Source organism: Anabrus simplex, chromosome 7, assembly GCF_040414725.1.
Source record: "Anabrus simplex isolate iqAnaSimp1 chromosome 7, ASM4041472v1, whole genome shotgun sequence".
Classification (NCBI taxonomy): domain Eukaryota; kingdom Metazoa; phylum Arthropoda; class Insecta; order Orthoptera; family Tettigoniidae; genus Anabrus; species Anabrus simplex.
Window position 1 is genome coordinate 213,078,782 of NC_090271.1, and position 25,775 is coordinate 213,104,556.

The window sequence follows — 25,775 nt, forward strand, 5'->3', positions numbered from 1 at the left end:
TGTGCGTTGTTGTCATGGTAACGTAGGCAACATTGAAACCGACGTTGAAATGTTTACGGCGCTAAACCAAGTGTTAATTTCTCATTGTCACTTCGTGCTCTTTCCCGGTAAATTATCTTTAATGCCCATTTATATTATTTTACCATTGTGTGTGCGTACAGCTTTTGCATTTTCAGAGACTTTTTATATAATTCCACGCGTCCAGTAATTATTTTTACTATTCATAATAAGCTTACTATTATATAGTTTGTTTACCGGTATAGTTGTTAGGTGAAGGTTACTTTTTTAGTTTAGTTGCAGCTGGTAGTGATTGTCAATTGAGTTACAAACTTTTTTTAAATTAGACTTTTTGGATTCCATGATTGAATTATTCAGTCCCGCATCAAATATTCCCGTCGTGATTTTGTGAATTTTTCATTACCGTACGTAATCTGTTGATCGTAGGTAGCTTCTGAGGAAAAGCAATACGAAATATTTGAACTTATAATTGAGATTTATACCCACTTTAAGCTTAAGTTGTTTTTTTTTTTTCATATTATCGTGTGTGCTCTAGTTTTTTGAAAATAGAATAAAGCTTTAGAGAATGAATTATGACTTTAAAAACAACGAGAGTCCATGAGAATGGCGTGGCACCTCCTATTCTTGACAACATTGTTTGGTGGTGTTCGTTTATTTTCTGTAGTTCAGCGCTTTGTGTCATACAGTATCCTGTATCCTATTTTTTTTATTAATCCGAAATCGGCACCTGCTCTACAAATAAGGTGACCATTGAGGTCCAGGGCTATAAAACAATAAATATGAAATTAACATACTATCGTTAATTATAATAGAAAGAAAGAAATATAGCAATAGAAAACTTCCTACCTCGTTATACAAATGGTTATTTAAAATATGTATGGAATCTTCAAAATAACCTTGTGAATTTCTGTATATTTCTGTATGTGTCCATGTTGCTCAACCTGTGACATGCTTTTTTTTATCTGCTTACGTGTGTTGTCGTACCTGCTTATATTCGGAAATCTGGCGGGAAACTAGGGACGTGGTGATGTAAATAGTGCACTGTTATTTTCAGTCAACATGGCAATTCATATACACCGAAACAGCGATTTGGATAAAAATAATTCTACTGTTCATTATTTACCATGTTATATCGAGTCCGATGGAGATGCTAACGTGTCAAAATATTTTCAGCGTTATATTGACAAGGACAAAGAAAAGGAGAATAGTGAAATTGGTATGAACTTGTATTATTATTCCTGTATTTAAATTAAATGCGTATGGTACCGCAGTTGGATAAGGCAGATATCTTTTAACATTAGGCCTAGTTCGTTGAAACTATATTTTGCTATATTAAACTTTTTCTGTGGAACTTCTTGGTCATATTTATAAGGTTTAGGTTAGGAATTAGTAGCCCTATAGAATCTTTTTCTTCGGTGCTGCGTACATTCCACCTGTGGCTACTTCTTGATGGATGCAGTATTTTTATTCTCTCTCTTGCCACAGGCCAGAACAAAATGTGGCTCTCTAAGAAGTCCCAGTTGCATTTATGGCTGTGACAGTTTGGAAGTTACTGAGGTATAGTCAATGTCTAGTTATAATAAAGTTTTATTGCAGCCAATGGCCATATGTAAATTTTCTACTCTTTACTATATTCATGTAAGGACTTTTCTCTTTTGCTACACTTATTGAAGTGGTATCGTTCACATATTTTCTCACACAGTTTGCACACGCATTCGTCGCTTGGATCGTGATATGTCTCTTTTACGCATAGCTTATGATGGAAACCATGTACTGCCAGCCTGTTGATAGCGCTGCGCATGATCTTATTTGGGCCCATCCAGTCTCTGTTTGTCATAGCATCCGTCACGTAGAACTCCGGCCAGATTTCTTCTCTTTTGGTTAACCTCAGATTTAGGTGAGCAGTGGCTTGGGGTGTCGATGGCACAGAAAGATATCTAAGGTCCTCGATAAGAAAAGGCTCCTGAGCTAGTTCATAAGCTAGTCTAGATGGAGATGTCTTAGAAATACCTAATATTCTTTTCAGGAAGGTAGCTTTCACTTTTTCAAGGGTAGTTATGTCAGATGTTGATAATTTGTCCCAGATTAAATCTATGCCATATGTCAGAATGGGTAGTATCTTTGCATGAAAAAGTTTCATTGCTGAACCTATTGATATTCTGGTTGGGTCTTGTATATCGTAAATTCCTCTTATTGCTGCTGCTGCTCTTTCCCTCACATGTATTTTGAATGAGGATCCTGACGTTTGTAGAGTGATGCCAAGGTAGCGAAAATTATTTACTGTAGTTAAATCTACCCCTGCATATGAAATTCTATCTGTCGCTGCTATTCTTCCTCCTTTTCTGAAGACCATACAGACTGTTTTGTTCTTATTAACCTGGAAGTCGTTTGTTTCGGCCCATTCCTGTAGTCTGTCTACTGCGATCTGAAGGTCTTCTCTGTTTCTCGAACCTATTATCATGTCATCTGCGTAGGCATACAGCACTGTTGGCAAATTATCTGTTATTCTTGTGATGTCTTTTGTAGCTACGTTAAAAAGCGTAGGGCTAATGGGGTCTCCTTGTAACACACCGTTTGTTTGAGTGATGGGGGAAGAGAGTGATACCCCATCATCTATTCTCACGCTATTATAGGCTAGAAGGTTATTTATTATAATCTTAAGTTCGTTGTCTGCTCCAATCATGCCGTCTAATTTTTCCATTAATTTTGATCTGTTGAGCATGTCGAAAGCCTTGCTGAAGTCAATGAATATAGCATAAAATTTTCCTTTTGGGTGCCTAAGTGCTTCTTGCACCTCATCTAATAAATTAGCGACAGCTTGTAGAGTTCCTCTGCCTTTCCTGAAACCGAATTGTTCTTCTGGGAGATGATCATCTATTAGTTCGTTAAGTTTTTGATTAATGATTTTTGTATATACTTTCATGATGTTGTTCTCTAGCGCTATTCCTCTATACGAGTTTTCGTCATCAGGTTCTCCTTTTCCCTTGTATAAGATTTTTATATAGGACGTCCTCCAACTTTCCGGAATTCTACCTGTTTCTAGACATTTATTGAATAGTTTGGTCCAATAAGGTGCTAGCAATTGTAGAGTGTCTTTTAGATTCTCGTTGTAAATTCCATCCGGACCGGCTGCTTTGTATTTTTTAGTATCTTGAATTGTTCTCGTCACTTCATCTATTGTTATTTCTAGATTTTTTGTAGAACATTTTGCGACTTCTAGTGCTAATGTTCGTCTTCCTGTATTTAGTACATTATTAAAGTGGGTTTCCCAATTATTCATGTTTATTTGATTCGTTGGATTCATCCTTTTCCTCTTTAGAGCTACAAAAGGATCTCTTAAAGCTTCTTGGGCTTTCTGTTGTGCCTGCATTTCGGTATAGTTGTTCCTTTTCGATTTCAGTAATTGTTTATAGTTTCTTCGTTGTATCGCGTACGCTTGTAAGGTGATTACAGTTTTAAGTTTTCTGGCTATATGTAGTAAGTTGAGCGTTTTTCTTCTTTCTATGTAGCATTCTTCGTCAAACCATTCTTTGGACTTCCGAGGTTTCTTGTGGAACAAAGAATCTCTTATTATTCCATTGATGGCATCTAGAGCTGTTTCGAGATTACCTTCCTCGATGAGCTGATGGGTCTCTTCTATTCTTTGGCTGTTTTCCCTGAGTTTGTTTTCGTCTATATTTCTTGATCTTATGCTTATATTCTCTGTTTCGTGTGGAACCTCTTGTCTGATTAAGAAATTTGTCGATACTGGTAGATGTTTCCTTTGTGCGGCAATACCTTGATTTCTCATAATCTGATGTCTTATCAATTTAATATTTCTTCCTCGGTAGAAAATTAAATCAATGGTACTGGAACCGTTTGGAGCCAAGTAGGTGACTTCTTCGCTTTTATTGATTAGACGGTATCCTTCCGTTATGGCATTTAGATTTCGACTAATGCATTTGGATGAATTGTGATCGGTTGTGTCTAGCTCATCATGCCCAGTATAAGGCCTTCCTGCTACGTGTGTGTGTGTGTGTGTGTGTGTGTGTGTGTGTGTGTGTGTGTGTATGTGTGTGTGTGTACATTATAATGTTTTCCTTCTGCACGACTTACAGATTGTGAGTCGTTTGTGGCAGTCAGAGATCCCCAATCAAGTCTAGCATTGCTTCCACTTGTACCAGGCCCTTGTCTTTTAACAGTTTGCTAAGTCTCGCTCAGAGGTTTTATTCTCTTGTCTTTTCTGTCCTTTTTGTTCCTTACTTGCTACCCCTATTTGAAGGGCTCTCTTCTAAATTTATCAATTTCCTTTATTGTTAAAATAGAGTAGTCAGTTTTCTCTAGTTGTTTTCAGGAATAGTCATCCAATGTTACCTTTCTGTCTGTTCAGTGTAGACTACAGTATTTACCAAGTAGGCCTACTTTGAAAACAAATGATGTTTTTGCACCTCACTGAGTTATTTAAATTTTTGTTACAGAAACAAACCTTCTTCTTTCAAAATACTATCAGCAGCCAACTGTTTTCAAGACTGTCAATCTCATCCTGGAAGGAACATAACTCGTGTAAGGCAATGAAATATTGAGGGGCACTTTCTGCCTCAGTCCTTTATTTTTAAACTGTTTCATACATTAAGTGACTTTTGTTCATAAAAATGTGGTAGTTTGTTGGTGCTATATCGGAATGATATGAAAAACAAGGGATTTCCTCATAGGTCACTCAGCTCTTTTCTTTTCATTTTTGCCACCTAGAGTATAGTGTTGTCTGGTAGCATCAAGTCTGGTCTGTCCGACTCGTTGGCTGAATGGTCAGCGTACTGGCCTTGGATTCAGAGGGCCCCGGGTTCGATTCCCGGCCGGGTCGGGGATTTTAACCTTCATTGGTTAATTCCAGTGGCCCGGGGGCTGGGTGTTCGTGCTGACCCCAGCATCCCTGCAACTCACACACCACACATAACACTATCCTCCGCCACAATAACACGCAGTTACCTACACATGGCAGATGCCGCCCACCCTCATCGGAGGGTCTGCCTTACAAGGGCTGCACTCGGCTAGAAATAGCCACACAAAATTATTATATATAAGTCTGGTCTTTTGACCAAAGACACCTGCATTTTTCACAAGTCCTGGCGTATTTGATTAATTTCTGTATGGTATGTGACAGCAATAATGGTTTAACCAGGAGAAAGTATTACTCGTGCAACTTTTAGTGATACCTGGGCTCCATAGTGCTGAATCGGTAGACCTCAGTTATCTTCAAGATTCGTATTGGCTACCTTTGAAACATAAACTATGAATCGCTTATGCATCGCCGTGAGACATCTGGCGTACACTTTACGTACTAGAACAGTTGTTGTGTACACAGCAAAGCCAAACTATAGAATTCATGCTAGGAACAAAATTTGCATCGAGAAATGTTGTATAATGTGTGTGTGACACAGTTGTTGGCTTAAGATAATAAAGGTTTAGAAAATTCATATCGATCAATCATATTCTCAATTCAATTTTGATTTCATTTCCATTCACTTGGCAGTATTACCAGTACCGGGAGAGCTCCCTCGTTACGCTTCACCCCCATAACACCAGGTATCACTGAAAGTTGCACGAGTAATACTTTGCAATAGACAGCACTGATATTAGCAACATGTATGTGGTATTAACATTGGTTTTGGGAAGTGTCTGGGGGTTTTCATTAAGGTAAACTACTGCCTATTTAACTTAAGATTATCATCATTCAGGATCCATTTTCCATCCTATGTTAAAATATGATAGAATAGGTTATTATTTGTTTGTACTGCTACTTGTGATACTCAGGATTTTCTGTGGTGTTTACTAGTCATTCTCTTTCTCCGTTTTGCTGTAATTCAGTCAGTCACCACTGATCTGAATTTTGGGCTGTTGCCCAGGTGGCAAGTTCTCAATCATTTTTTTAAATTAGCCTTTTCTTAAATGATTATTATTTTACTTTCCACTAATTCTTTTATGGTTTCCAGAGATGTCAAGGTCGCAAAATTTTGTACCACAGGAGTTCTTTTACATGCAGTAAATCTACTGATATAAGGCTGGTATATTTGAACACCTTCAAATACCTCTGGACTGAGCCAGGATCAAACCTGTCGATTTGAGCTTAGAAGACTAGCGCTCTACTGCCTGAGCTACCCAGCTGGGCATGTCTTGTCTTAAATGATTTCGAAGTAGCTGGAAATCTACTGGACATTTCCTTTGGTAAATTAATCAATTCCCTAATTCCTCTGCTTATAAATGAATAGGGGGAACTTAGGATACTTGACCCAGGTACCACTTTTTTTTATTTTTAGGATTTTTAATGGCATAAACAATATTATTGAATAATGTAATTAGGTATTGTAATCATATCCCAATTATATTCAGTTGTAATATCAAGAAAGTTTACATTCTAAATGTGTAAATTTTATGGTGTTCATGTGCACAAAAGTGTCAAATATCCCTTGAGTTAGGGATACTTGACCCATGTCTAATTATTTTAAGCTCAAACAAGGTTGAAATTGAAATTATTACAAGAATAGCTGTAATTTTAAGTGAAACTGCATTTATTATATGTCAGCTTCTAAAACTAACTGAATCGTTCTGCATGCTATGAAGAAATGTGTTAGATTTGAAGTTGCTTATGTCACATTAACATAGAATCTAATGGTTTCTGTTAGCCTAAGCAAAGAAACCTGTGTGTGTTATGCATAGGCTACTATAAAAAATCTTACATTGTTGGACTATTCAATGAGAAGTTGAAACTGGTGTTTACTGTAAATTGAAAACTGGTAACTCTGCCATTTTTCATTGGAAACTCAGAGGGCTCTATAACAGCTTCAGTTTGCTCTGGATCAATCTCATAGATATCATCACATTCCGGCCACTTGAATCGTGAACCATCTACACTTTTGGAAAATTTAACCACGAACACTTCAGGAGAAACTTTGCTAACTTGTCCCACATACCTGCAAAATTTTACAATCACCCAATCACCTATGCTTGGAATTTTTTCTGTGTGACTTGTGTCTTCATCAGTCAATTCTGATTTGGAATCAAACTGAACATGTTCTAGATCAGGTTCAGAACTTTCAGTTTCATGAGACCTGCCAAATTGTTTTCTCCTTTTCTTTTTCATATTTTCCTTTTCTGAAAACAGTCTTTTGCGTGATGCCCTTTTTTCCTCAATTCTTTTCTTTCTTCTTGTATTTGGCTTTGATTTCCTCTTTGTTTGGTGTATCATTCAAAATAATGGTGTTTATGGCCACCTTTTCGATGCGTCCTTCTCTCTCCTGCTTTAGGATATGGAAGTAGACTTTCTGGGCTGATGCAAAAACCTTCTAACCTTGTATACTGATCTTTTTTTTTTTTTTCACATTCTACAGTTTCATTCACAGTTCCCACAAGTAAATTGCTAGAAGGATCTGGGGACACTGATGTTACTTTGGCTATTGCTGCTGATGATGTTGAAGGTTGCAAGTTCTAAGGATTAGGTTGAACAGTCACAGCGGAACAAAGAAAATCGTCGTCTGAGAATATGGCCAAATTCCTGTGGCCTTGAAGCCACTGATTATGTTATGTGTGGTGAATGGTTCTGAAAATGCCTTTCCAACCAACCCGGCAACATGATAAATAGTGATCGGTTGTCCTGGTTTATCTATGGTGAGGTAGTTTGTACATTGTGTACTGGTATTATAATACCGTTTGAAAGGACCATAAACTGAAACATCCAAAGGTTGAAGTCTACGAGAGCAATGTGAAGGGAATATTAAAATTACAATCCCATTTTCTCTGGCATAAAGAATGACATCAAGAGATATGTGGCTCTCATGAGTATCAGTGAGTAGCAGAATTTTTCTTATGGGAGACCATCCAACATATTTCTGGATGTGCTTCAAATACAAAAGAAAGTTTTCAGGTGTTATCCAACCAGAACTATGTGGGGAATGATCAGAACCCACAGGAGCCCCAAACATGAATGCTGGATTTGGTTTTGCACATGGGGAAATAATAAAATAGTGGGATGCTATTCCCTAAAGCATTCACAGCATTACATACAGTTACTAAATGCCCTCTTTTACCCTATTTAGCTAGACCTACTTCCTTTGATTTCTTTGCCCTAATTTTTCCTCTTGAATTCCAATTTGATCTTCATATTATAACCTACCTAGCCCGCCTGGTGGCCATGATCGTTAAGGCGCTGAAGTCTAAAAACGATCTAACACCGAGGTTAGCCGGTTCGAGTCCCGTTGGTCGAAAAAAATTTCACCATCAGAATGTTGGCCGGCAGGGTAGGGGAGATGGTGGTATACAATTTCTAATCACTAGATTGCGTGCCAAAAGCCTGGATTAAATTCCATACCTCTCCGCAGTGCTCATATGGAGTGAGGGCATATGACGCTGTTGATGGTGATTCGTCCGTTGGATGGGGACGTTAAGCCTTGAGCAGACCCCTTGGTGCTATTCGACAGGAGTAGGCTATGTGCCGGCACCAGGTTTCACCCTCTCCCTACTATCATATATCACGTCATTCATTTCATCTCTCATTAACTCCTCTGATGAGGTTGACGTCAGGAAGGGCATCCGGTCATAAAAAAACGCCACGACAAATTCATCTCACCTCATACCCGACCCCGTAGGGAAACGGGACAAGGGTTGGACAAACATTATAACCTACCTACTTTTAAAAACTCCAGTGAAACTTAACTAACCAGTTCGCGAAAGGGAGGTTAAGAATCCTGTGTGGTATAGCTCACACTTAGGAACTTACATCAGGCTAGAAATGAGGCACTCGATCTGGATTGGTTAGGATCTGCTAGTATCAAGACCATTGGGATGGATTGGTTAGGTTCGGCTAGTGTCATGTCCATTGAGCTGGAAGAAAGTAAAAGAAGTCTGGAGGTGTCATCTCTCAGATTAGAGCTGTGCAGTGACCCTGTTCACCCCAGTGAAGATCTTAGGCTATATTAACACCTAGCTCCTTACAGTAGTTCTCATGAGGTACTTCCTCTCCATCAATACAGTAATCAGAGGATGTTTCCTCTTGGGAAAACTTACAGCTTGACTTTTCACCCCGTTTGCCTTCATACCATTGTCTCCTGTCCTCACTGCTTTGCTGTGGTCTTTTTTGCAGTTGCTCACAATCCTGTGTGCATCATATGCAGGAAGCATTACCTACGATTCCATTTCTTTATTCATATCATTTATGTAACCTATATATGGCAAGGGTTGCCGTCGTTTATGCACGCCACTTGTTGGTAAACGAGAGTGCGGTTACCGCCAAACCATTTCGATACAGCCTTAGAAAACTCATCAACTTAAATGAACGAATAATTGGATCAAAAAATGATAAAACTTACCCTTTACAGCAAGTATTGAGAATGCTCTCCCGCAGCCTGTATACAAGTGTTGTAGCATGTAATTGTGTTCCAGTTCTCCCTCTGCAATTCAGCCTAATGAATCTTCAAAATTTTGGTGCGACTTGCATTTAAAAGTGTACAGCATGCAAAAATATGCTGTTCAACACTTAATTTAGAAGGTATATAATGCACTAAACTGATCAATATACTGCTGTATAAAGAAGCAATCGTGCTGGACGCTATACGGAAGATTATTACAGACTCATTGAGACCAAGACATCACTGGATGAGCTACATGGGTCAGGCAGCAATTGCATCATCCACTCGCCTGGAAATGGCACAGGGACTAACCAGCAACTCAACTGAGGCTCGCACAGAGTAAGAAAACGTAAAGGTCCAATAATACTGCCTTGCGGAACTACTCCTTAATCATTATTGGATCAGATAATACTTCCCTCCTGTAATTTTCCATGCTCTGTTTTCTAGAAATCTAGCCACCCTTTCAATCAATCACTTGTTTAGTCCAATAGCCATCATTTTCTTCAGTAGTCTCCCATGATCTCTTTTATCAGAAAGCTTGGGGTGGTCAGTACCTATTCATACAGCGCATTTGACCCCCTGAATCTAAAATATCTACTATGTATCTTGTTGGAATACTACAATAGGGTCTCGCTAAACCTTTTCTAAATCCAAACTGCCTTCTATCAAACCAGTTAGTAATTTCTCAAATTCATCTAATGTAAAGAATGCTTTCCCAGAATTTACATTCAACACATGTTGCACTGAGAAGCCTGTGATTATCAGCTTTGTGTTTATCGCCTTATCCTTTATATACAGAAGCCACTAACAACTCCGTTCATTTGGTATAGCTCCTTCGTGCAAACAGTAGTCATATTAGTACTTCATCTATGGTACTATATCTATGGATATATTGCTTTTAATATATCCCCAAAAATCTTATCAATTCCAGCTGCTTTTCTAGCTTTCAACTTTGTTTCTCTTTATAAGTATCTTTATAAACATAAGTACTGTAAATTTCAGTACTTTGCTAGTATTAGTCACCTCCTCAACCTGAATATTATTCATATGTCCTCCTGCCTGCATGTGGATTTGGTCCTGTTTTACAGCCAGATGCCAAGCCTATGTGGAGGGATGTATTCACTATTGCGTGTTTTTGTGGTGGTTGGTACTGAGGTGTTTTGATTGAATATGGAGGGGAGATTGTTAGGATAAACACAAACACCCAGTCCCTGAGCCAGAAGAATTAAGCAGGCGCAATGAAAATCCCTGGCCGGGTATTGAACCCTGGACCCTCGGAATCGAAGGCCTTAATGCTGACCGTTCGGCCAAAGAGTCAGACTTTATCGCCGATTAACTTAAAGTACCTATATATACACCCTTCCATTTTCCACTGAAATACACATCTTGCCATCATATTACCCTTGGCTGACTTTATTGCTAAATTTCCTTGCAAGTTTCTTCCATCTCTCCTTACTTCCACAACCATTCCCAACTCACTTTCTAACCTGTACTTCCTTCTTAATCTCTTTTTCTCTGACACAATATAGTGGGTCTTTACCATTCCTTACCACCATTGAAAGGTGCGTAACTATTTTCACACTCCTCAACACTTGCTTAAATCCCCTTTCCATAAGCTGTTATATTTATTTATCATTTTCCACCAATCATAATTATTCTCCCTCATGCTCATCTTATCATTCAAATGGTACTGCTAAATAGACCTACTTTTACATCCCTCCTTACTATCACATTTAAACTATGAATAAAACATCTTAATGGTCATTTATACCCTCTGTCACTTCCGTTTCTCTTTAGAACTCGTATGGTTTTATCAGCATCACATCTAGAATATTCTTACCTCTGTTTGGTTCCATCACTTTTGATTCATGTGTCCTTTCAAAATTAACTTATTTATCATTTTTCGTCATGCTTTCCCAGTTAACATTTTGTAAATTGAGATCACTCCCTACAATCACATTTTTTTCTGAATTGTTTCCTACCGAGCGAGTTAGCCGTGCAATTAGGGGTGCGCAGCTGTGAGCTTGCATTTGGGAGGTAATGGGTTCGAACTCCACTGTCATCAGCCCAGAAGATGGTTTTCTGTGGTTTCCCATTTTCACACCAGGCAAATGCTGGGCTGTACCTTAATTAAGATGACATTTGTTGCCTTCCCACTCTTAGACCTTACCCATCCCATCCTGTCTGTGTCAGTACAACGTAAAGCCATTTGTAATTGAATTTAACCACAGTACATGACTAAGCAACTTACCATATCACAGAAACTTATGAAAACTTCTATCCCATATTATTGTCTTTTATTGTTAAGATGCGTGTTTGTCTTTAGAAGTCCGGCTCCATGGCTAAATGGTAAGCATGCTGGCCTTTCGTCAGAGGGGTCTCGGGTTCGATTCCCGGCAGGATTGGTAATTTTAACCATCATTGGTTTAATTTCACTGGCACGGGGGTGGGTGTATGTGTTGTCTTCATCATCCCTTCATCTTCATAACAACGCGCAGGTCATGTACGAGTGTCAAATCAAAAGACCTGCACCTGGCGAGCCGAACATGTCCTCGGATATTTCCGGCACTAAAAGCCATACGCCATTAATTGTCCGTAGAAAGGAACTCGTTGCATTACTGCTCTATGTCCAGTGACCAGCTCACCCACTGCTTGCACATTCCTGGTACAGTCTTGAGATAATTTTTTTAAAAAAACAGAGAATATGATAAATTCAAACAGCATTCTTCACACCTCTGGGAATCACTAGTCTAGGTGATGAAGGCTTTTAAGCAAAACTGGAGTTTCTATCTTCAGAGGCCTGAAAATGCATTCATGTACTGTACACGAGTAATCTTGGCGGTAAGTGGTGCATGTCTTCTCGCATGATATGAAATTTCAGTTTATTTTTCTCCTTTTGTTTCAGTTGTAAAAGCGTCGTTTAGAGGCTACCCTTTGCATGGTCAGATTATTACATTACCACATAACTACCAAGGAATTGTACTGAAAGAGATGAAGAAGCCCTTGACAGAGGATGCTGAAAGAAATTTCCACACTACACATATATTCAGATCTCTTACATACTGGAACTGGGATTTACAGCCATCACGAAATGATGCTTTTATTAGTGCTCTGGATTGGATTGACGTGGCAGAAGCAGTAAGTGTGTGCCGCTTAGGCTTTCTTATGATTATTCACATGTATTTTATGCTCTCTCACAAAATGCTCTTAAAAGAAAGAAGATTCCATCATAATCTCTGTAACTGACTTAACAAAGTTATTAGTAGTACATAACTGAATTATAGGAGCAAGGGACCCAGTGTTTTACTACTTACCGGGCGAGTTGGCCGTGCGCGTAGAGGTGTGCGGCTGTGAGCTTGCATCCGGGAGATAGTAGGTTCGAATCCCACTATCGGCAGCCCTGAAAATGGTTTTCCGTGGTTTCCCATTTTCACACCAGGCTGTACCTTAATTAAGGCCACGGCCGCTTCCTTCCAACTCCTATGCCTTTCTTATCCCATCGTCGCCATAAGACCTATCTGTGTCAGCGCGACGTAAAGCCCCTAGCAAAAAAAAAAAAAGTGTTTTACTTGTTTTTATCTCTTCCTGTTACTGTTTCTCCCACCGAACGATCACTTTCGAACTAGAATTTAACAAAGGACTAACTCCTCAACATCGAATGTGAAAGGGACATTGATGTCAATAAAGTCAATAATTTGCACCCCAGAAAGCACGCTACATGCCCCAGTTTCAGAACACTGAAATTTTAAAAATATAAAAACAAAAGATAGAATTTGATGTTGTATTTCAACCCTTACAAAATATTCAGTTTTAAAAATAATATCTATGAATTAGTTTTGTAATCTTACAGTTAGTCTTTTGCACATGCTGTATTAAAGGGATATAGTTCAGATGAAAGTTTTGTTTGTATTTGCTGCAGTTTAATTTGTGTGTGTTATTGATACAATATCTTTGAGGGGGCCCAACTGCAGGTGGACCATATCATATTATTTTTGCCTCTGAGTAGATACAATTGAATAAACAACCAGTCAATCTATATAAATAAAATTGTTTCTGTTTGTCTGTCTGTTTGTCTGTTCCACCATCACGTCGAAACGGCTGGATAGATATCAACCAAACTTCATATTTAGAGTATACTCATCCCGGGGAAGGTTTCGATATGCATATCATTTTAAAATCTTTGAATACACGGGGGGGTTTATAGGAAAACCAGAATGGTTTTTCCACCATCACGTCCAAACGGCTGGATAGATCTCAACCAAACTTCATATTTAGAGTATACTCCTCCCGGGGAAGGTTTTGATATGCATATCATTTTAAAATCTTTGAATACACGGGGGGTTTATAGGAAAACCAGAATGGTTTTTCCACCATCACGTCGAAACGGCTGGATAGATCTCAACTAAACTTCATATTTAGAGTATACTCCTCCCGGGGAAGGTTTCGATATGCATATCATTTTAAAATCTTTGAATACACGGGGGGTTTATACGAAAACCAGAATGGTTTTTCCACCATCACGTCGAAACGGCTGGATAGATCTCAACTAAACTTCATATTTAGAGTATACTCCTCCCGGGGAAGGTTTCGATATGCATATCATTTTAAAATCTTTGAATACACGGGGGGTTTATAGGAAAACCAGAATGGTTTTTCCACCATCACGTCGAAACGGCTGGATAGATCTCAACCAAATTTCATATTTATAGTATACTCATCCCGTGGAAGGTTTCGATATGCATGTCATTTTAGAAACTTTGAATACACGGGGTGTTTATAGGAAAACCAGAATGGTTTTTCCACCATCACGTCGAAACGGCTGGATAGATCTCAACCAAATTTCATATTTAGACTATACTCATCCCGGCGAAGGTTTCGATATGCATATCATTTTAAAATCTTTGAATAGACGGGGGTTTATAGGAAAACCAGTATGGTTTTTCCACCATCACGTCGAAACGGCTGGATAGATCTCAACTAAACTTCATATTTAGAGTATACTCATCCCGGGGAAAGTTTCAATATGCATATTATTTTAAAATCTTTGAATAGACGGGGGGTTATTGGTTCTGGTTTTCCTCCATTTTCTCTTATACTATTGATTTTCTGTAAGCTTCGTTTACCGTACGTGAAACGTCTCTTCATTATAAACAACTTTCGTTATGTTCATAATTTACTTTACTCTTTACATGATGGAGAAATTTACAATTTTCTGCTGGTACCATGCTCTGCATTGAGTGACCGACAGACCGACAACGAACCTACAGGTTACCATGGCAACGTCTCTGACTGCATGCCAGCAGGGAAGTAACGCATTGCCATTTTCCTCATCATGCTTTTAAATTCGTGGTTGTTCCTTAGGTAGAAGGCAAGAGAGGCGTCAATCGGTCTATCTGCGGGATATTGGCGGAATATCGTTGGATGTTATAACCGCCTTCGAATAGAATCAATGGACCTAAATTTCTCCTCTGTTACCGCTTTATTATATCCATAACTCACACTAGCATAATTTATTGAGGGGCATTTGATTTTCCAATACATTAACTTGGCATTTACATATTTGTCGTTATCCGGCTGTCCTCAGTTATAATCCATTTTTTATTACTTTCAACTCTCTTAACTGTATTATTTTCTTCCTTAATTACGCCGTATGTACGCGAGTGCTACAAACTACTGGATGTATTTCCACCAATACTCATATTTAGAATACACCTGTCCTTGATAGGTTTTAGGGCAAATATTGTTTCTAAATCCCTGAACTGACTGGGGTTTATACGAAACCGAAACAGTGATTTTGCACTTCCACAAAATATACACAACCAACGTTAATTTAAATCTACCTGCCTTGGTAGAAATTAATTTCTAAACCTTTTTTCTCATGTGCATCATTTCGATACGAGGATTAATAACGGAGATATCATTAACGGACCGTTTTTTTGTACAAGTCCCATCGAACTTAACTCACGAGCGGGTGCGTGTAAAGCGTATTCCTTACAACTTGAAAACTACTGAAGACATTCGAACCAAAATTCATATTTAGCATCCACCTGTCCAAAGGTAGGTTTTAAACGTAAATAACATTTCATGTTCCGGAATGGACTGGCGGTTTATAGGGAACCGAAATGGTGATTTTACTCTTCCACAATATATACAGAACAAGACCAACCTGACTGGAAATCGACCAAACGTGATGGAATTCCACCTCTAAACCTTTTTTCATGTGCATTTTTTCGTCAGGAGGATTAATAAGGGAGATATCATGAATGGTCAGTTTTGCAGGTTAAGTCCAGCGGACATAGCCAAAAAGGTGTTTTACATGGAGCAGATTCCTTATCTATATAAATCAAATCGTAACGACTGTGTGCCTCTACACTGACTATTTTGGCGAAATTTTCGTACAGCTTTCTGTTTAAGGGGTAATAATGACCATCTGCATAATTTTTGGTTTAGTTTCCTGAAAGTCCTAATTTTTACCCGCCTCGCTCAAAATCCAGATTTCGGCATAATCTGCCAGAAGAAAAAGAAGATAATTGAAATTTGACAAAATTATACGTTTTAGCCCGTAACGAACGGAAAACATCCAAGATCATTACATTTTTCACTTTTTATCCCCGAAGAATATCGAAATATGCAGGCAATTTGAATGATGGTGCAGACCTTCTGAAATTCCTATCACATAACAGATTGCACAATCTCCGTTCAATTTGGAATGATCTACAACCTGGGTCTTATGACCTTTTGCCGTATCTGTATCCCTTTTACGTTTGATTTTTCTCTATTAATGGATGTTAAGTCAATTTGGAATTCTCACATGCATAATTCATACCTTCGATTACTTATATGAAATACAGAATCATCAAACTCTTCACGAAAATTGGCCCACCCAGTAGCCATATATGAGCCAAATGCTATGTATGTAGCTGTCACATAATTATCCGAAAAGTAATGTAATGTGAGATAATCTTACAAAAACGTTACCCTGTTCCACGTTTCTAACTCAATCTGACCAAAGAATAGATGACATATCATAGGACCAGCCATTTAGGCCACTAAATCCGGCCTGTCTTATGGTAGAATCCTTTGTCGATATGACATACGTTTAGTAGCAGTTAATCTGTAAATGAAGGTCTTCAATATTGTAAACACGCATATACTTTCGTATGTCGATCTATATATATTCACTGATGTCGATTTGTAGTGATCGAGAAAGGGTGGGTCTGCTATTGTAATCAGTACTCCCCACACCGACTTTGACTGGCAGTATGAAAGGGTTCTTTCTCCAACTCCTGTGTAACTGTCATTAGTAAGGAAGGTCTACAATTGGAATGAATATTTCACTTCTCGATTTGACTTGCAGAAGGCGAGTGAGCATGCAGTTTTGTTTAAAACTCCCATACCCGATGGTGTTTGGCAGTAGGCAAGGGTGCCCGCCATTATAAAGAAATGTCCTCATCTAAAATTTGACTGGCATTAGGCATAGTGACCTGCTATTTTGATGGAAACTCACCAACTTGGTGTGACTGGCAGTAAGCTGGCTGGAAGTAGGAAAATGGGCCTGGCATTATAATGATAACTGCACAACTCAATTTCGAGTGATAGTAGGGTAATTGCCTGCCATTATAATAAAAACTGTAATCTGTCTGGAAGTAGGAAAGGGGGGCTGCCATTTTAACGAAAACTCCCCAAATCGATTCTGTCCGCATAGTAGGCAATGGGGCTTGCAATTATAATGTAAACTTCCCAACTCGATTGTGAATGGTAGTAGGCAAGTGAGCCTGCCGTTATATCACAAATCCGTAACAAACACTTTACATTGGAAACAACGTACGGGGACCTCCCCATGCTCTTCCTCGGATAACGCTAAGAGACATGCAATTTTAAAACAATCTTATTTACTGCATGCACACTATTTACTTCGATATTCGAATACAATGTAGAATACCGTAGCGAAGCACGGGTACATTCGCTAGTAATTAATACAATTGAATAAACAACCAGTCAATAATTATTATATTCTTTTACTAGAATTCCTTTCCTCAGTTCATACATTATGCTACGATTTCATTTGAGATATTAATAAAATTTGTAGCACTCTCCTTTCTTCTTTCTTTAGTAAATTTGCTTGCTCCTATTGCATAACAAAGGACCAGGAATATATAACCGTACCTGAGAAGCAAAAGGGCTTATGTCCAATGTATTAAAGTAGGGCATAAGCCCTTTTGTTTCTCAGGTACGGAAATAGCCGGGCTGAGTGGCTCAGACGGTTCAGGTGCTGGCCTTCTGACCCCAACTTGGCAGGATCGATCCTGGCTCAGCCCGGTGGTATTTGAAGGTGCTCAGATACGTCAGCCTTGTGTCGGTAGATTTACTGGCACGTAAAAAAACTGCAGGATTAAATTCCAGCACCTTGGCGTCTCCAGAACATTCTTGAGTTCAGTCTACTTGTCTGACTCTCTCATTATGAAGAGTTGCCTCACTTAAACTTGGATAACCTATTTTACTTTTTTTTTAAAGCAAGATTCCCTTTAACAGCACTATTAGCTGCTTTCCTCAAAAGCCTGGGTCTGATTTCTGGTAGTCAGAGAGTTAAGAATGACAGGAGGGCTAGTATATAGTTAACCGAGCTCGATAGCTGCAGTCGCTTAAGTGCGGCCAGTATCCAGTATTCGGGAGATAGTAGGTTCGAACCCCACTGTCGGCAGCCCTGAAAATGGTTTTCCGTGGTTTCCAATTTTCACACCAGGCAAATGCTGGGGCTTTACCTTAATTAAGGCTACGGCCGCTTCCTTCCCACTCCTAGACCTTTCCTGTCTCATCGTCGCTGTAAGACCTATCTGTGTTGGAGCAACGTAAAACAACTAGCAAAAACGTATATAGTTAAAATGGTACATGCAGCTCACCTCCATTGGGGTGTGCCTGAAAAGAGCTGCACCACTTCAGGATGAGGACACAAGTTTACTTTTCATGGTGATGGTACATCTAGAAGCAAGCATGTACTGCAGCAGACCAAAGCCACAAATATTGATAAGTGAGGTGTCTAATAACTTCACAGGGATTGTTCTGAGGGGTATCATCGTGGGAGATAGTCTGGCAATGGGACTGGATGCCTAATCCGTGTGGATACAAACTTCAGAGCTGTCATCACCGTACAAATGAGAATGTCGTCATTGTAAATGGGGTTCCATAACCTTCTTCTGGAAGTGGAATTGCACATTACTTGCAACTCTGCAAATCTTGAGTTCTCCTCTAGCACATTGATCTGCAACAACCATGAACTCCATGGAGAACACCTCTTCCAAATAAAGTTAGAGCACTCGTAGTGGCCTATCAGGTTATAAAAAATGGTTTAAGATATCTTTGTGTAATCCAAGTACACCCACACCTCATCCTGGGTAACTACCCATTGTCACTTATCATCCGTCTAGTGGTTTCTGTACAATTTTCCAGCATTCCTTTATATGCTACTATTTCAAGACATGTCCACTACTCTAGCCCTAAAGTTTGATGAATCATCCTATACACTGTTTCATTTGATGTTCCTATGGGTTAGGCAATGCTTCTTTGTGTTGGCAGGTTTTTAAACGTTACTGCTCTCTTCACTTGGGCTATTACTGTTGCAGTTTCTTTGCTCTGCTCACTCAAGTACTGACTGTTGCCATTTTCCTGATCTCATGTCAACATGTTTATTTATTACCATTGTGGGGTTTGTTTTGATTTTTCATTAATATTCTACACCAGTTATTTTTGGTGCCACTGATCTCTGTAGAACTTGCTTAGTTGGCTTTATGTAACCCAGTGTTGGTTACCTCTTAAGATAATTCATACCAAGCTCGATGGCTGCAGTCGCTTAAGTGCAGCCAGTATTCAGGAGATAGTGGTTCAAACCCCACTGTCGGCAGCCGTAAAGATGGTGTTCCATGGTTTCCCATTTTCACACCAGGCAAATGCTGGGGCTGTACCTCAATTAAGACCACGGCCGCTTCCTTCCCACTCCCACACAAAACCGCACACGAGCCGGTCGGGCAAGAGAGAGAGAGATAAATAGGATGGAGAAAACCTTTCATATACCGGTACCAATAATATGTATGGATTGCGTGAATTGTCCAGGTACATAACCAGCATATTGAGTAATTCCACGTAGAAGAAACAAGCCCTGTTTAACCAGACACATACGTACTCAAGCTTCCAACTTGAGATGGCATCAACCTAATTCAGGATTTATTTCCAATTTTAGAACACTGTGATCACACATTAATTTTATTTGGAGTATCAAAAACTCAATGGGACTTTTCTCAAGGCAGTATTATTGGACCTTATTGAAATGAAAGAACAAATTATAGAATGAAGATTTGCTTGCATTTTATTAGTTATATTTTACTAGAATAACTTAATGTAAACATAATTACACATCATAACCATCAATCACTGGTCATTTATCTTTACAAAGTCTGTTAGTTTCTTTTGCCGTAGTCATTGGAACCTACTCAAAGATGCAGTGTTAAACCAGCATCTCATAAACATCACATCAGTGGGCGTAGCAGGGGAGTGTTGCTCTACGTAGCATACGGCAAGTTGTAAGGCGGCCGCGGCATCTGAATGTAGTTGTTCATTGTGGTCTTCTTCATCGTCACTCTGTTCCTCATCAACTCCAGATTCTTTCTCAGTCATAGCTACAATTTCTTGGTCTGTTTGTAATTGGTGACAGTCAGCTTCCATCCACTCGCTAATGTCATTTTCATTGGCTTCCTCGCACCCAGTTGTTGAGCGATTTCGAGATTGACATTTGCAGACGCTTCCGCTGGACTCTCGGTGAATGCGAGACTCGGCCACAATTTCTTACACGTTTTCCTCATGAACTGCTTACTGACACCCTCCCATGCCTCTGCTGCCCAGTAAACCCCGTCCTTTATATTCACGTTCTTCAGTTTTTGAAGAATAGTAAGTGAACTGTCATTCTCAATCACGTACCTGAGAAGTTTCCATTTATACACAAATTTTACATTTTACAGAACGCCCTGGTCCGTTGGCTGCAATATTGACGTAATATTACGATGCAAGAAAATTGCTCTTATTTCACCGCAAGTTAATTCACTCACTGCCTGGGTGCGATGGAGCGTTGTCAATTAAGAGCAATGCCCAAGAAGGCCTTCTTTTCCTCAGACGGTTGAGGTGCTGGCCTTATGACCCCAACTTGGCAGATTCGATCCTGGCTCAGTCCGGTGGTATTTGAAGGTGCTCAAATACATCAGCCTCGTGTAAGTAGATTTTTTGGCACGTAAAAGAACTCCTACGGGAAAAAATCCCGGCACCTAGGCGTATCCAGAAACCGTAAAAAGTAGTTAGCGGGAAGTAAAAACAATAACATTATTATTAGAAAAAAAATTCCAGTTAATCCGAAAATTCCATAATCCGAACAGACTCAGTTTCCAGTTAGTTCGGATTAACGAGACTCTACTGCAACATTGTGAGAAATTGCGAAATGACCTCGATAATGTTGTGAGATGGACAGTAGGCAATGGTATGATGATAAATGGGGTTAAAAGTCAGGTTGTGAGTTTCACAAATAGGAAAAGTCCTCTAAGTTTTAATTATAGCGTTGATGGCGTGAAAGTTACTTTTGGGAATCATTGTAAGTACCTAGGTGGTAATATAAGGAAAGATCTTCATTGGGGTAATCACATAAATATGATTGTACATAAAGGGTACAGATCTCTGCACATGGTTATGAGGGTATTTAGAGCTTGCATGCACTCTTACCCGACTTAAAATCAGATCATGCCTCAGAAATACAAGTGAAAGTCTTCTGAATATACTCATACCAAGCTCAATAGCTGCAGTCGCTTAATTGCGGCCAGTATTCAGTATTCGGGAGATAGTGGGTTCAAATCCCACTGTCAGCAGCCCTGCAGATGGTTTTCCATGGTTTCCCATTTTCACACCAGGCAAATGCTGGGGCTGTACCTTAATTAAGGCCACAGCCGCTTCCTTCCCACTCCTAGCCCTTTGCTCTCCATCATCGCCGTAAGACCTATCTGTGTTGGTGCGATGTAAAGCAACTTGCTGAATATACTCAGTCATACAAGAAGTGAATTGTGATGACATATTTGAAGTCCTTGATCTTCTTTAGAAGACCTTTAGCCGTGATTCTGTCTTCATCTTTCCTTTCAGAAATATTCTCTCAATGCACCGCTAGGCATTCTCAGTTTCTGACAAGTGCATGCAAAGCACTTAATTTGCTTGCTACCTGTCTAACTTGGTATAAGTACTACAATTTAGATATTACACATTCCAGCAACTCCAAAATTTTCTTCAGTTCGCGAAGTCGTTTTTGTCGAATGTCGATAAAACATGAGTCGTCAAGTTGCAAAACCCATTACGTGCAGACAAACAAATTTTTCAGGAAACGCAAAAAACTGCCATTTGTTATGCAACACAAAAAGTCACATTATTTTTTTAAAAAGAATGTGAAGTATCAGCTCGTCATCATCAGATTTATCTGTTGATCCGTCGAGTAAGATACTGACATGAACGTTCCTTAATGCCACATATAAAATCTTCACGAAGATCTGAGGCAATGAATGAAATAAATTCTCTGCATTGTGTATCATTCATATACTTCTTCAGAATCAGTGTAGGGTCTGTTATTTTTTGCAATATGAAAAGATGCCATGAACAATGCATTCATATGCTGTAACATATTAACATTCATTTTCTTTATGCACTTCGCTGAAAGTGCACATTCTGAATTTTTCATGAAACTTTCAGCCTCCTGCCGGCCCTGCGGTGTAGGGGTAGTGTGCCTACCTCTTACCCGGAGGCCCCGGATTAAATTCACAGCCAGGTTAGGGATTTTTACCTGGATCTGAGGGCTGGTTGGAGGTCCACTCAACCTACATGATTACAATTGAGGATCTATCTGGCGGTTAGATGGCGGCTCCGGGGAAGAAAGCCAAGGATAACGGCCGAGAGGATTCGCCGTGCTGACCACACGACACCTCATAACATGCAAGCCTCCGGGTTGAGCAGCGGTTGCTTAGTAGGCCAAGGCCCTTTGGGGCTGTTATGCCATTTTTTTCAGCCCTCTGACACTTCGAGTGAGGATAGAATTTTTCGTGTGTTTTAAACTTTTCCAGTTTAAATGGTCTTGAAAATCCGGATACAACTTTAGAATTTTATCGGCAATACTACGAAAGTTACTGCATAATTTACACTTTGCAATTCCTTCTTTATAGCACAGCCACAGTAGTAATTCAAGCTACGATTCTCTGCATTGCGTTTCATTCATATACTTCTATGAATCGGTAACATTCAACTTGCTTACCAATGTAACCAAACCTTCAAAAACAGTGTAGGGTCCGTTATTGTTTGCAATATGATAAGATGCCATGAACAGTGCATTCATATGCTGTAACATATCAGCATTCATTTTCTTTACACACTTCGCTAAAAGTGCTGAAATTTCAGTTTGCCTAAAATTTAAATTTTGTAGTATTTTTAATGTTTGACCTACCATTGTCTTGAACACCATAGATCTCACGCTGGTCATTGTCATCCCGAACACTACAGTCGGCACTTTCATCAAGTGTTTTCTCACCACTTCTGTATCACTGTGTTACATTTGCCCTACTTACTAAGAAATCTGCAAGAGTACACTGTTTTTTACTCACATCAGTCAATTTGTGTGGCTTTGTTCATTTCATTTTGCAGATTTTCTCAAGTATAACACAGAAACGTAAAATACACCAGCGTTAAATGGCTTCCGATTTTGCGGGCTTCGATGTCTGATGCTACATAGCCAATTTTCCATAAACACACAGGAATAAAAACAACCGTATTTATAAAGTGCAAACTGTTCAGTATCAAGATGCTGTACATAAATTATAATGTTCGGTGAAAATACAAGAATTGATAAATACGTCATTCTGTATGTTCTAAATGCAAAGAAAGAATTCCACAGGAATTTATCAGCACTGCTTTGGTGGCACTAGTTGAGGAACGGCTAGTCACAGGAAAGAAGGCGGTAATGTCGTGTTTGTGGAATTATTTAACATAGTAGTTCTCTGCATTTCTCCACAACTCTAGTCTGATCTTTGTACTTGGCTACCGATAGCTGAGCATCTGTAATTGAACTCAATGTGTTATGATATGTCCACATGAAAGGATACTTGTTTGACAGGTTACAACAATATCTCCCATGACCGCTAGACAGCTCTTGCGCAGAGTTGAAACATCCAGCTCCAAGGTACGAAGAGCAATTACAGAATTCAAGACTCTGCCAAAAGCACTGAGAATGTTTATTGCACATATTAGAATATATGAGCTACAGAAAAAACATGAAACACCACACGACTTGTTACTTTGTAAAGTGGTGGGAACGTACATTTAAGGCACCTCCGGATTTCAAAAAAAAAATTCTAAACCGAATTTGAAAATTCAGGCGCCAGGTAAAAATTTTCAGGTGCCCGGTATTTTTCGACCCCTGAGAGTAGCATTACAAAAATGTTGCAAAGTTTGGGCTGGGAAGACTTGGTGGAAAGAAGACAAGCTGTTCGACTATGTGGTATGTTCTGAGCTGTCAGTGGAGAGATGGGGTGGAATGACATCATTAGACGAATAAGTTTGAGTGGTGTCTTTAAAAGTAGGAAAGATCACAATATGAAGATAAAGCTGGAATTCAAGAGGACAAATTGGGGCAAATATTTGTTTATAGGAAGGGTGGTTAGAGATTAGAATAACTTAGCAAGGGAGATGTTCAATAAATTTCCAATTTCTTTGCAATCATTTAAGAAAAGGCTAGGAAAACAACAGATAGTCAGTCTACCATCTGGGCGACTGCCCTAAATGCAGATCAGTAGTGATTGATCACTTAGTAATTTGGTCTTATGATAATTTTTTAACAACATGTACTCTTTTTTAAAAAAATTGTGTTTACATATGACAGATTGAGCCATCTTGACTATTAAACATTTTAAGAATAAGTCATTTTTTTAGTGTTATTAAGAATATAATGTGTTTATTATTATAATATTTTTAGGCTGAAGATGTCTCACAAGGAAGAGACGAATATGTCCCTTTTTAAAATAAAATAAAATTAAAAAGGAAGAACCATGTACTGTATTGCAAAGGTGGAGTCACTCAATTATTAAGACCGTCTATCTTGTTTTAAATAGCCTAAGTAATTTGTACTGTCTTTTAAATTACAAACTATCCACTTCATGTCCGTATCGATATGACAATCTAAGAATCAAAGAACTGATACCTTTATTTGCCTTTGGCAATTTTATAAAATCATTAGTAGTCATCATCAGCTACATTCACTTATGCTTAGGTATGTTGTTGATGATGACTGCAAAGCAGTCGAAACATGTACTACTAATGATTTTATAAAATTTCCAAAGGCAAATAAAGGTATCAATTAGATGGTTGAATAATTCTTTGATTCTTAGACTGTCTGTTTAAATCAAAAGAGAGTTTTTTGAAAGCATGACCTGCGTTTGTAAATGTAAATGGCAACCCTTCTCTGTGGGGAGGTCCAAAGTTTTACAGGAGGGGCATGAGTTACTAGTTCAAAGAGAAATAATAAAACACTTTTGTTTGTTAGCAGTGATTATTTATAATACTGATATGCAGAAAATACATTAATAACAAATATACTGTATAAGCAGTTTATATACAAAATAAATGATTCATAGTTTGCTTAGGAATAAGCATTGTTGTTTGTATGATGTGATGAGCTTTTTATGTGCAGCTGTTGTCAGGAGTCCTAGACATTGATCCCAAGTGAATAACTATGCGCATTTATGAACATACTTGCTATTTATCCATAGCATACCTTCTGTGTTACGTTTTCTAACCAGTATTATGTTACATGATCAGTAATTATATTACACCACGGTAATATTTATCTCTGTTTCAGTTGCATGCTCCGGTTGAGAAAGACTGAAGAACATCATTCTGAAAGAGATTGTCTTTTGTTTACCTGAACCCTCTATTTTGCTACCAATAAATGTATATTGATATGAGACTGTTAATTACACTAGTCCCAGAACATAGATCATCATCAATAATAAAAATTGTAATTAATATTGATTTTATTTTATTTTTAACTGTATGTGTTCTCTATAGAAGACCATTTCTCTCAAAGTTCTGCTACTACTGGCATGCTCTCTGTCTGCCAGCATGATCTATCATTTAACAAAGTAGCTTCCCATTTGGTTTAGTTCTGGCTCTGCCACAAATATAAGAATGGTTTGAGGTGGATACAGCCTGGGCACACAGTGGTGAAGAGAAATGGGGTAAAATCCCCCCCTTAGTTATTCTAGAAGTGTAACTGAGGATTGGCCTAGTTAGGTATAGCCTGTTCCTTCCTAATCCTATCCC

General features: G+C 38.8%; 1 protein-coding gene across 2 annotated transcripts; it reads left to right on the plus strand.

Annotated features, from left to right (window-relative positions):
• Window positions 1-952: 952 nt before the first annotated feature.
• Window positions 953-25,454, plus strand: LOC136877046 (ribonuclease H2 subunit C). 2 transcript variants are annotated; one of them, XM_067150857.2, is made up of 4 exons: window positions 990-1,234; window positions 4,476-4,560; window positions 12,301-12,533; window positions 25,312-25,454. In XM_067150857.2, the coding sequence occupies exons 1-4, from the start codon at window positions 1,160-1,162 to the stop codon at window positions 25,336-25,338; spliced, it is 420 nt and encodes a 139-aa protein (XP_067006958.1). In that variant the 5' UTR covers window positions 990-1,159; the 3' UTR covers window positions 25,339-25,454. The 2 variants fall into 2 exon arrangements, with proteins under 2 accessions (XP_067006959.1, XP_067006958.1); XM_067150858.2 differs by lacking the exon at window positions 4,476-4,560 and having other exon boundaries at window positions 953-1,234.
• Window positions 25,455-25,775: the final 321 nt, after the last annotated feature.